Here is a 10,787-nt window from a genome sequence, read left to right on the forward strand (position 1 = left end):
CTGCACCCCGAAGTGACTCCTCCTTTGCTCCTCCAGCAGCTTCAAGAACTCAGAGTTGAGGCCTAGCTCTGAGGCAGGAGCCTCTAAGTTCCCAGAGCAGGGGAGGTGCAGGTGAGTGCGAGTGGTCAAGGTGAGGTACTTGCTCTGAGCATGGAGCCAGGGGCTCGCCCATCCCACCCAGAGGGGACCCCTCAGCACCCAAGTCCGATGCAGTGCACTCTCAGCTCCGGGACTTCAGGCCTCTGCTGCCTGGGCTGGAACCTGAGGATTCATCACACCTTTTCTTCAGGTTCAGCCGGACACAAACGCCATGCCCCTGGGTCAGAGGAGTGCGCTCTGGAAGCTGGAGGAAGACCCAGGCCCGGCCCAGGGCCTGGTGGAGGCACAGGTGTCGGGGGTTGGGGAGGAAGAGGCCCCCCGCGCCCCCTCCTCCTCCTCCACCTCAGCCTCCTCCCAGTCCACCGCCCCATCTGTCTCCTGCTCTGCCCTGTTTCTGGTCCCCTCGGAGGAGGGGTCTGCTGCTGGGTTCCAGAGTCCTCCCCAGAGCTCTCTGAGTGCCTGCCTCTCCCCCACTGCCCCAGCAGCCAGTGCCTGGAACCAGCCTGACCAGGGCTCTAGCAGCTCCGATGAGGAGGGGTCGAGCACCTGCGAGGAGCCCAAAGAACCCCAGCCGGGGCTCTAAAACATAATCCAGGGGAAGCTGGCCGACCTGGTGGAGTTCCTGCTCCTCAAGTATCACACCAAGGAGCCGACCAGCCAGGCAAAGATGCTGGAGATCGTCCGCAAAGATGACCAGGATGCCTTCCCTGTGATCTTGGGCCAAGCCTCTGAGTGCATGCAGCTGGTTTTTGGCACGGATGTGAAGGAAGTGGACCCCAACGACCACTCCTACATCCTGGTCCCCGTCCTGGGCCTCACCTATGATGGGATGCTGAGCGGTGAGCAGGGAGTGCCCAAGACCGGCCTCCTGGTTTTGGTCCTAGGGGTGATCCTCCAGCATGGCGACCGTGCCCCCGAGGAGGAGGTGTGGGAAACGCTGGGGGTCATGGGGGTGTATGCCGGCCAGGAGCATGACATCTATGGGGAGCCCAGGGATCTCCTCACCAATGTCTGGGTGCAGGAAGGGTACGTGGAGTACCGGCAGGTGCCCGGCAGTGACCCTGCCCGCTACGAGTTCCTGTGGGGTCCCAGGGCCCACGCCGAAACCGGCAAGTTGCAAATGCTAGAGTATTTGCTCCGGGTCAATCTCGGGCAGTCGGCTTCCTCCCTGGCCCTGTCTGAAGGGGCTGTGAGAGATGAGGAAGAGGGTCCCTGAGCCCCGGGGTCCGCCAGGCCCTTTCCAGGCTTTGCTGGGTTCGGCAGCTTCTCCTGCGGGGTGCTGGGCATGAAGTGAGGCCGCTTGCTGGTTCTTCCCTGCGTGTGTGTGTGTGTGTGTGTGTGTGCGTGTGTGTGTGCACAAGCGTGCATGAAGACAGAGTCCTGGGCGTTTGAAGGAGTGCAGGGCCATGGAGGGTTGGGAGAAGAAAGCAGGGCAAGGAGCCTCCTGGGGTGGGGGGGTTGTTCCCTGGGATGACTTCCACATCCAGAGCTTGGTGTCTTTGAGGAAGCTCTCCTGTGGGGTTCCTTGCCATAGGTTTCATCTGCTTCGGCGGCTGATTGTGTGAGTGACATCCACCCCGCAGCATTTGTTCTTACCCAGTTCAAGAGTTAAGAGTTTTATCATGTTCTGGGGCGCCTGCGTCCTCTGTTGGTTAAACATCTGCCATCGGCTCAGGTCATGATCTCAGGATCCTGGGATCGAACTCCACGTTGGGCTCCCTGCTCAGTGGAGACTCTGCTTCTCTCTCTCCCCGGGTGTGCTTTCTCTTTCTCAAATAAATAAATAAATACCTTTAAGAAAAAGTTTTTTTTTTTCATGCCCTGGACACCAGCCTGGACACCTTGCCTACTTGTTTGGGCTCTGGACCGAAATCACAGGGCATTGGTCTAGGGATGGTTTGGAAAGGCATAAGAACAGAAGAAGCAAGGGACGGGGTTCAGAAGCTGGAGAGATAGAAGTTTGTTGGTTCTTGCATCTGATGCCTTCCCCGACCATCATTGTGCAAATGCCAAAGGCAAGCACGTGCACACATCCGCTCCTGCATTGGTCTGGTTCTTCCAGAATGGAGGGGAAACCGCCTCCCAGCAGAGAGGGAGCCCTGCTCACTGGCTCCTTGAGTCCCTGTCATGGGCTGAGCTCTGCTCTCTGGAAGGCCCTGTGCATGAGCAGTGAGGACACTTGGAGAAGCAGGACACGTCCCAGCCATAGGGGACTGAGTCTAACGGCCGCACTCCTGGCAGGAAGGTGGGGAGTGGTGCCCTGAGACCTACAGAAGTGGAGTCAGGGTGAGGGGGTGTGGCTCCCGGGGCGAGCACTGCGGTGGATTAGCCCCCGGCCCAGCCCATGGAGGGGGGTGTGTGAGGTGACCAAAGGGTCTCCGTGATTGCTTCTGGTCACCGGCAAGCTGGGTGGCAACACTGCCGGACTCCAGTGTCTGCCTCCGTGTCAGGGAAGGCGGGGGACAGGGTGCGAGCCTATGTGTGGGGTGCACAGGCTCGGGCTCAACAGGGTGCCGGGGGTGGGGCCCCCCTACCCTCCGGGGCGGGGTCCATGTGAAGAGCCCGGGGAGGACCGAGGGACCCCCGGTCTGCCCGGTCCCCTCTCCTGCCCCCACGTAGCCCACCCCGGAACCCATCTCCGCCCGACGTGCTGTCAGCCCTAGGGGACCCCTTCCTATGGGGTCCGGATGTGACGAGGGCCGACTTCCGCCTCGGAGGCCTGAGAGACGACAGGACCTCCGTGAGTGGGAGCACGGATCTCGGTCGGGAGAGGCCAGGCGTGCAGGTAGACCCACCCGTGAGGGAGCACAGAGTGGGGGGGACTCCCAGGAGCCAGGTCGCCCATGCCGGCAGCCCCGAGAGACCCCGGCAAGTGATATCGTCGTCCCGCTGAGCCCCTCCCGCCGGGGCCCGGGGCACTGGACACGGGTCCCCAGATGGACGGGCCGGGCCCTCCCTGGGGCGGGTTCCGGAGCAGAGCGAGGACTGTGGGGGCCACTCTTCCCCGCTCAGGTCCAGCGCTCGGACCCTGCCGCGGCCCGGCCCTGAGGGCCCCCCGGGGGAGGGTGGCCACCGGTGGCGTCGTCCGGTGAAATGCGCCTCGGAGGTCTGAGGGAGCTTAGGACCTTGGTCGGAGGGGAAGGATGCCAGGTCGGGAAGCGGCAGGGGCACAGGCAGCCCCAGGGAGTCCGGGTGGGGATGGGGTGGGGATCGATCGGGGGCAGGACCGAGGGAGTCAGGAGCCCAGGACAGAGGGGACCTCACCGAGGTCGGGCCCCAGGGTGAGTCCGGAAAGGCCGCTGGGCGGGATGGGGCCAGGCGGCCAGCGCCGCCGGACCGGTGCATCCGGGTCTCCCGAGAGACCAGGGGCCTTGGCAGAAGGGGCAGGGTCTCCCTCGGGTGGGCAGAGGGGCGCGCTCCAGTCCTGCTGGGCTTCACGCTGAGGATGCAGAGGGAGGACTGAGGGACCCCGCACCCCAGCCCAGAGTCAGTCACAGAAGGTGTGAGGGAGGATGGGAGCAGGTGGTGAATCCGTGCTTCCGCGTCCGGGTCTCAGAGACGCTGGGGGCATTGGCAGAAGGAGCAGGGCCTCCCTCAGCTGGGCGGAGGAGAGGGCCCAGCAGTAACCGGAGTCAAGGTAGGAACTCTGAGGAAGGACAGAGGAGGTCTCCCAGAGGTTGGGCCATAGCGTCTGTCTAGGAAGATCTCTGGGGTATGGGGATGCGTCGCGGGTCCGACTTCAGGTTCTGGGTCTCTGAGTCAGGAGGTCTGGTGTAAGGAGCAGGGCCTCTAGTTGGCAGGCGGCGGGCGGGGGCAGGAGGGCCCAGGTTCTGTCAGGAGTCAAGGTGAGAACCAGAGGGAAGAAGAGGAACCTTGGACCCAGTAGGGAATCAGTCCTGGGAGGCCTCTGGGGGAGACAACGGTGACCTGAGGCGTGTCCTGACTTCTGCTCTGGGTCCCAGAGACACTGAGCGCTTGTTGTGAGGAGTGGCCCTCAGGAGCAGGGATGAGGGCACCGGCCATCCAGGGAGTCCAGATGGGGAGCAGAGATAGGGCTAAGGGACCCGAAGGACCCATCTCGGGGAAGCCCTGGACTTTGTAGCCTGACGCGACATCCCACAGTCCTTGCCTGTGGCTCTCAGGGCAGTGAGGGCTTTGGTCGGAGGGAATGGGCCCGGAGACAGCAGAGACAGGGTCACCAGCGGTGCTGCGGCGCATGCTGGGCTCCCTGAGGGAGGGCTCAGGGAGGGACCTGGACTGCAGAACAGGGACAACGCACTGAAGCCTGCCCCTGCTGGCCGCCCTGGGAGGCCTGTTTGTGCCAAGTGCACAGGCGGTGTGCCAGGACATCCACATCCAGGTCTGACAAGAGCCTGGGGGCCTGGTTTGAAAAACGGGGGGTCATCACTGATATGAGGAATTCTTAATCTCAGGAAACAAACGGAGGGTTGCTGGAGTGGGAGGGATGGGGTGGCTGGGTGATAGACATTGGGGAGGCTGTGTGCTATGGTGAGAGCTGTGAATTGTGCAAGACTGTGGAATCACAGATCTGTACCTCTGAAAGAAATAATGCAAGATATGTTAAGAAAAAAAATGAAGAAGATAGCAGGAGGGGAAGAATGAAGGGGGGGAAATCGGAGGGGGAGACGAACCATGAGAGACGATGGACTCTGAAAAACAAACTGAGGGTTCTAGAGGGGAGGGGGTTGGGGGATGGGTTAGCCTGGTGATGGGTATTAAAGAGGGCACGTTCTGCGTGGAGCACTGGGTGTTATGCACAAACAATGAATCATGGAACACTGCATCAAAAAAAAAAAAAAAACCTGGGGTCAGGAGCTAATGGGACTGGATGTGAGGACCCGGCGGGAGGACATGAGTGACCCTGGACCCCAGAACAGAGTCGGTCTTGGGAGGCCCCTGAGCGGGAGGAGGACAAGTGGCGTGTCCAGACTTCCACATCCAGGTCTCAGAGAGGCTGGGGGCTGGGGTAAGAGGCAAATCCTCAGGTCAGCAGCAGGGAGGACTCAGTTCCTGCTGGAATCCAGGTGAGAACACTCAGAACTGAGGGGACCCCGGACCCCAGGACAGAGTCATAGATGGGAGGCTCTTGAGCAGCTGTCCGCCTGAGTCGCACCCCCGAATTTGGCCTTGGATCTCAGGGATGTGCGGGGCGGTCAGAGGGGAAAGGACTCGGGACAGCAGAGGGCAGGAGCCCAGGTCTTGATGGATCCAGGAGGGATGCAGGCTGAGAGTTGAGGACCTTAGAGCCTGAAACAGACAATGATTTTGTTGCCCTTGGGCTCCTTCTTTGAAGTCCCCCAAGGTGGGGGAAGCAGCTGAAGTGTTTCCTGACTTCTGTACCCAGGGTCTGAGGGAGGTGAGCCTTGGTCTGAGGAGTGTGGCCTCAGGTCAGCAGAGGGTGGAGTCCCAAGACCCTGAGAGAGGACTGAGCAGACACCCACCCAGACATAGGGGTCCCAAATGAAGTCCTGCCCCAGTGGTCAGTCCTGCGAGGCCAGGCCAGGTGTCAAGAAAAGTAAATGTCCCACTTTCTCCTCTGGGTCTCAGTGGGATGGTGGCCTCGGCCTGCAGGATGCATCCTGTGGTTAGGAGAAGGGATAGTTCCAGGTCCTGCCAAAAGTAAACATGAGCACCTTGAGAACAAAGAGTGGACTCCCGCCCCAGGACAGAGGGGCCAACCCCGATCTCACTCTTGTGAGAGAGAGAGTAATTGTGAATTAGGTGGGATGCAGGGGGAGTGTTTGGATTGCTGCCTCCTCACTCTCCTCTCGGAGCTCTCAGGGAGGTGAGGACCATGCTGGGAGAGGTTGGGGTCAGGTCATCTGAGGAAGCCCACCTGGGAGACACACAGGAGTCCCTGCTCCTGCCGAGAGTCAATGTGGGGACCCCCGAGGGAGGAGTGAGTGGCTCCCAACCCACCCCTCAGGACAAGGAAGGGATGGCCCAGAAATCTGGCCAGCCCTTACCAGGCAGCCTTGGGAACGCTGGGCAGGGCCTGTCAGGCTGAGCCCTCCTCCTTCCCAGATCCCTGGTCTCAGGGAAGGGAGGGTCTGGGCCTGAGGGTCTGGACTTAGGTCAGCTGTGGAGGCAGGTGCCTTAGCTCTGGCTCTGGCTCTGGCCCTGGCAGGGGGGAAGGTGAGAAATGAGGGGATGCCTCCCACAGCAGGATCCTTAGGGCCCAGGCCTACTCTGCCACTTCTGTCAGCCGTGGGGAGATGGGGGATCGGTGGGCCGACTGATTTCTCCAGACTATTCCTTCTGGTGTCTCCCAGAGATGAGGCCTTGGCACCAGGAGCGTAGCCTCAGGTCAACACAGGGAGTTTTCCCAGGCCTTCCGTGGGGTCAAGGTATAGACGGAGAGGTGCGCCCATCCCAGCACAGACGGAACCCGAGCTTGGCCATCCCTGGGATTCCGTGACGAGCCCTTAGACCTTTGGCAGGCGTGGGCAGAGGTGGGCCCCCTCGCTTACCTTCTGTGGAGTCTCAGGGCTTCGTGGTCTTGCTGTGACCCCGTGGCCTCAGGCTGCGGGGGTGGGGCCCAGGCCCTGCCAGGGGAAATAGCAGTCCCCTGAGAGGCCAAGGAGGGGACCGCCCAGCTTGGATTGATGGCGACCTCACAGAGTCCGACCCAGCCCTCCTGTGTGCACTGGGCTTCTGCGGCCATGCTCTGTCTGCACCCTGAGGTGCCCCCTCCTTCCCTCCTCCAGGGGCTCCAAGAACTCAGAGTCCAGGCCTCTGTCTGAGGCAGGAGTCTCTAAGGTCAGAGACCAGGGGAGGTGCAGGTGAGTGCCAGTGTTCAAGGTGAGGTACATGCTCTGAGCATGGAGCCAGGGGCTCGCCCATCCCAACCCAGAGGGGACCCCTCAGCACCCAAGTCCGATGCAGCGCACTGTCAGCTGCGGGACTTCAGGCCTCTGCTGCCTGGGCTGCACCCTGAGGACCCGTCCCACATCTTTCTGCAGGTTCAGCCCGACACAAACGCCATGCCCCTGGGTCAGAGGAGTGAGCTCTGGAAGCTGGAGGAAGACCCAGGCCCGGCCCAGGGCCTGGTGGAGGCACACCTGTCCGGGGCTGGGGAGGAGGAGGCCCCACACGCCCCCTCCTCCTCTTCCTCCTCCTCCTCCTCCCCTTCCTCCTCCTGCTCTGTCCTGTTCCTGATTCCCCTGGGGGAGGGGTCTGCTTCTGGGTCCCTGAGTCCTCCTCAGAGCCCTCAGAGTGCCTGCCCCTCCCCCACTGCCCAGGCAGCCAGGGCCTGGAGCCAGCCTGACCAGGGCTCCAGCAGCCTAGATGAGGAGGGGTCGAGCACCTGGGAGGAGCCCGAAGTCACCCAACCCTCTCTCCAGGACAAACTCCACGTGAAAGTGGCTGCCCTGGTGGGGTTCCTGCTCCTCAGATACCGCAACAAGCAGCCAACCCGCCAGGCAGAGATGCTGGAGATCGTCAGCAAAGATTACCAGGACGACTTCCCGGTGATCTTGGGCCAAGCCTCTGAGTACATGCGGCTGGTCTTTGGCATGGACATAAAGGAAGTGGACCCCAGCGACCACTCCTACGTCCTGGTCAACGTCCTGGGTCTCACCTGTGATGGGATGCTGAGCGGTAAGCATGGCATGCCCAAGACCAGCCTCCTGGGGCTGCTACTGGGGGTGATCCTCGTGGAGGATGACTGTGCCCCTGAGGGGGAGGTGTGGGAAGTGCTGGGGGTCATGGGGGTGTATGCTGGCAAAGAGCACATCATCTATGGGGAGCCCAGGGAGCTCCTCACCAAAGTCTGGGTGCAGGAAGGGTACCTGGAGTACCGGCAGGTGCCTGGCAGCGACCCTGCCCGCTACGAGTTCCTGTGGGGTCCCAGGGCCCACGCCGAAACCAGCAAGTTTCAAGTGCTGGAGTATTTGCTCCGGGTCAGACGCGGGCAGCTGGCTTCCTCCCTGGCCCTGTCTGAAGGGGCTGTGAGCGATGAGGAAGAGGGGGCCTGAGTCCCAGTGGCGGCCAGGCCCTTTCCAGGCTTTGGTGGGGTCGGCAGCTTCTCCTGCGGGGTGCTGGGCATGAAGTGAGGCCACATTTTGGTTGTTCCCTGTGTGTGTGTGAAGAGAGAGCCCCGGGAGCTCTAAGTAGGGCCGGGCCAGGGAGGATTGAGGGAAGAAAGCAGGATGAAGAGCCAGCCTCTCTGGGGGCCTGTTCTCTGCGGTGACTCTGACATCCAGAGCTTGGTTTTCTTGAGGAAGCTCTCAAATGTTGTTCCTTGGAGTAGAAGTTTTAACCAGCTTTGGCGGGTACATGTGTGCGTGACTCCATCCCACAGCATTTGTACTTACCCAGTTCAAGAGTTTTAAGAGTTTTGTCATGTTCTGGAAATAAGGTGGGAGATCTTCCCTCCTTGTTTGGGTTCTGGAATGAAATCACAGGGCATTGGCATAGGAATTTGTTGGAAAGGTGGAAGAATGGAGCAGTCAAGTGACGGGGTCAGGAAATAGGGAAATAAAAGATGATTCATTTTTGCTTCTTACTCTTTCTTGTCTGTCATTCTGCAAAAGTAACATAGATGTGTGCGCCTTCATTCACTTAGTTCTTCAAGAAAGGAGGAGAAATGACATCTCCCCACAGAGGGAGCCCTGCTCATTGGCTCATTGGCTTCTTGATTCCCAGACATGGGCTGAGCTCTGCTCTCTGGAAGGCCCTGTGTGTGAACAGTGAGGACATTAGGAGAAGCAGGACACGTCCCACCCTTAGGGGACTGTCTAGCAGCTGCACTCGTGGCAGGAAAGTGGGGAGAGGTGCCCTGAGACCTGCAGAAGAAGTGGAAGAAGGGTGAGGGAGTGCAGCTCCCGGGGCAAGCACTGCAGTGGAAGTGCCCCTGGCCTGGGTGGCTCGGGGTGTCGGGTCACCGTGCTTCCTTCTGTGCAGCTGATCACCGTGAACCTGGGGGGTGACAGTGGCCCTCCTTGGAGACAGTGTACCTTAGAGGTGGCAGCAAAGTCTGAAATGGATAATTGCTCTGAGAAATTCCCTCTGGATCATGGACAAACCAGAGAGAAATCTCCTCCTGGGGCAGGAAAAGAAGGTATCCTGCACTCTCATCCCAAGGCAGTTGAACACAGTGCACAGACTAGGTGTTTTATATCCGTCATCTGCAAGTATTTCTGGAGGAATACAGTGATATTTCTTTGAAGTGGAGCCCAGAAGACTCTAGACTGGCACTCTTGTCCTAACCATGCAAAGCCAGAACCCACTGCATTTAAAAGTCATTTTAGTTTGATTATCTGGAGTGTAATTTGGACAGCTGTAAGAAAGCAAGGTCTAGGTTTTGGTGGGGGGAGAAATGAATGAAAGGAGTGGTTTGGTGGAAGAGCAGCTGGGAGAGAGGGAAGGAGCTGGTCTTTGACTCACATTCTGGGAGCTCTGTATTGTGTCCAGCTGGGACGATTCCCTCACACCTGAATGCCACACATATTCTCATATATCTCACGTATATCCTCTGATTTAGAAAATGGATTGAGTTTTACTTATGAAGCACCCTCTTTGGCTGATTAGCTATTCCATGTCCTATTGAGCTGCACATTCTCTAACATGACCTGGGTAACAAAAAAAATACCCCAGAGGAGAGAGTGGAAGGCTCTGGGATCAAAACAACATTTGAAATCACTGCCATTCATCAAAGTTCCAATATGTGCCAGGCACTGTGCAAGGTGCTTTCCATATATTACATGCATTCCTGCAGTCCTGCAAGACGGGGCTTATCAAACTCACCTAACTCACTCACTTCAGAAAGAACCTGAGGCTCCTAGGACTTAGTCATTTTCCCAGGATCACATGGCTAGTGAGTGACAGGGCAGAGACTAGAACCCAGGTCTGAATTCATGTAGAGTCTATGCTGTGCCCCCTCACTGCAGCCTGTGGCCAACCTTCTGAGTCCTACATCATTCCTGAGGACAGCATGGTGTCTTCCAGGTGACAAAAAGAAGGATGCTGTGGCTAAGGTACTAAAAAACCTGTTGCTAAGGAAGGAAGGTGACAATGAGAATCAAACAGGTTTTGGGTACTGTCTGTGGGCTTTATTAACGTAGAGTTCTTCTTCCTGAACCTCAGAGTTCTTTGAAAACTGACTGCCCGGGCGCTGGCATTTTTTCCAGACCTGGCACTTTCCCGAATTACAGCAGCCTTTCCCTGGTATTCCCCTGTGTGCTCCTCTGTCTAACTCTTGTACCTGGCCTGCTAATGAGCTCATCACTGGTCCCCATGGAACAGCTAGGAATCACCTTCTCTCCCCCAACATAGAACCTTACTCTCTGTAGTAATCCTCTGGTCACTAAATGAATCGTTTGAAAATTAGGTGTCATCCTGTATTTGAAAGTATCTGTCACACAGGAGATGCTTGAAAAGTTCAAAGAATTCCAAGGCAAACTGACCTCAAAAACTCCTCCCCTGGGATGCCTGGGTGGCTCAGTCAGTAAAGCATCTGCCTTTGGCTCAGGTCATGATCCCAGGGTCCTGGGCTTGAGTCTCACATCAGGCTCCCTGCTCAGTGGGGAGCCTGCTTCTCCCTCTGCCCACTGCTCCCCCTGCTTGTGCAATCTCTTTCTCTCTCTCCCTCTCACTGACAAATAAATAAAATCTTAAAAAAGAAACTCTTCCCAGCAATAAAGTCAGTCATAACAAATTATAATAGT

At 58.5% G+C, this 10,787-nt stretch overlaps 1 protein-coding gene and 1 pseudogene across 1 annotated transcript; both read left to right on the forward strand.

The window, feature by feature from the left end:
* The first annotated feature begins 310 nt into the window (after nt 1-310).
* Nucleotides 311-1,315, forward strand: LOC148164284 (melanoma-associated antigen 8-like; annotated as a pseudogene).
* A 5,788-nt stretch (nt 1,316-7,103) lies between these two features.
* Nucleotides 7,104-8,096, forward strand: LOC148164285 (melanoma-associated antigen 8-like). The gene has a single exon (XM_088023592.1). It carries the CDS (start codon nt 7,104-7,106, stop codon nt 8,094-8,096), a length of 993 nt encoding a protein of 330 aa, XP_087879718.1.
* Nucleotides 8,097-10,787: the final 2,691 nt, after the last annotated feature.

This window comes from Eumetopias jubatus, unplaced genomic scaffold, assembly GCF_037043125.1.
Source record: "Eumetopias jubatus isolate StellerSeaLion01/CBP00866 unplaced genomic scaffold, mEumJub1_p1.0 scaffold_5, whole genome shotgun sequence".
Taxonomy (NCBI): domain Eukaryota; kingdom Metazoa; phylum Chordata; class Mammalia; order Carnivora; family Otariidae; genus Eumetopias; species Eumetopias jubatus.

Excerpts from the sequence above, each read along its gene's own strand:
- LOC148164285 (XM_088023592.1), top strand. The coding sequence starts at position 7,104 with ATGCCCCTGGGTCAGAGGAGTGAGCTCTGGAAGCTGGAGGAAGACCCA.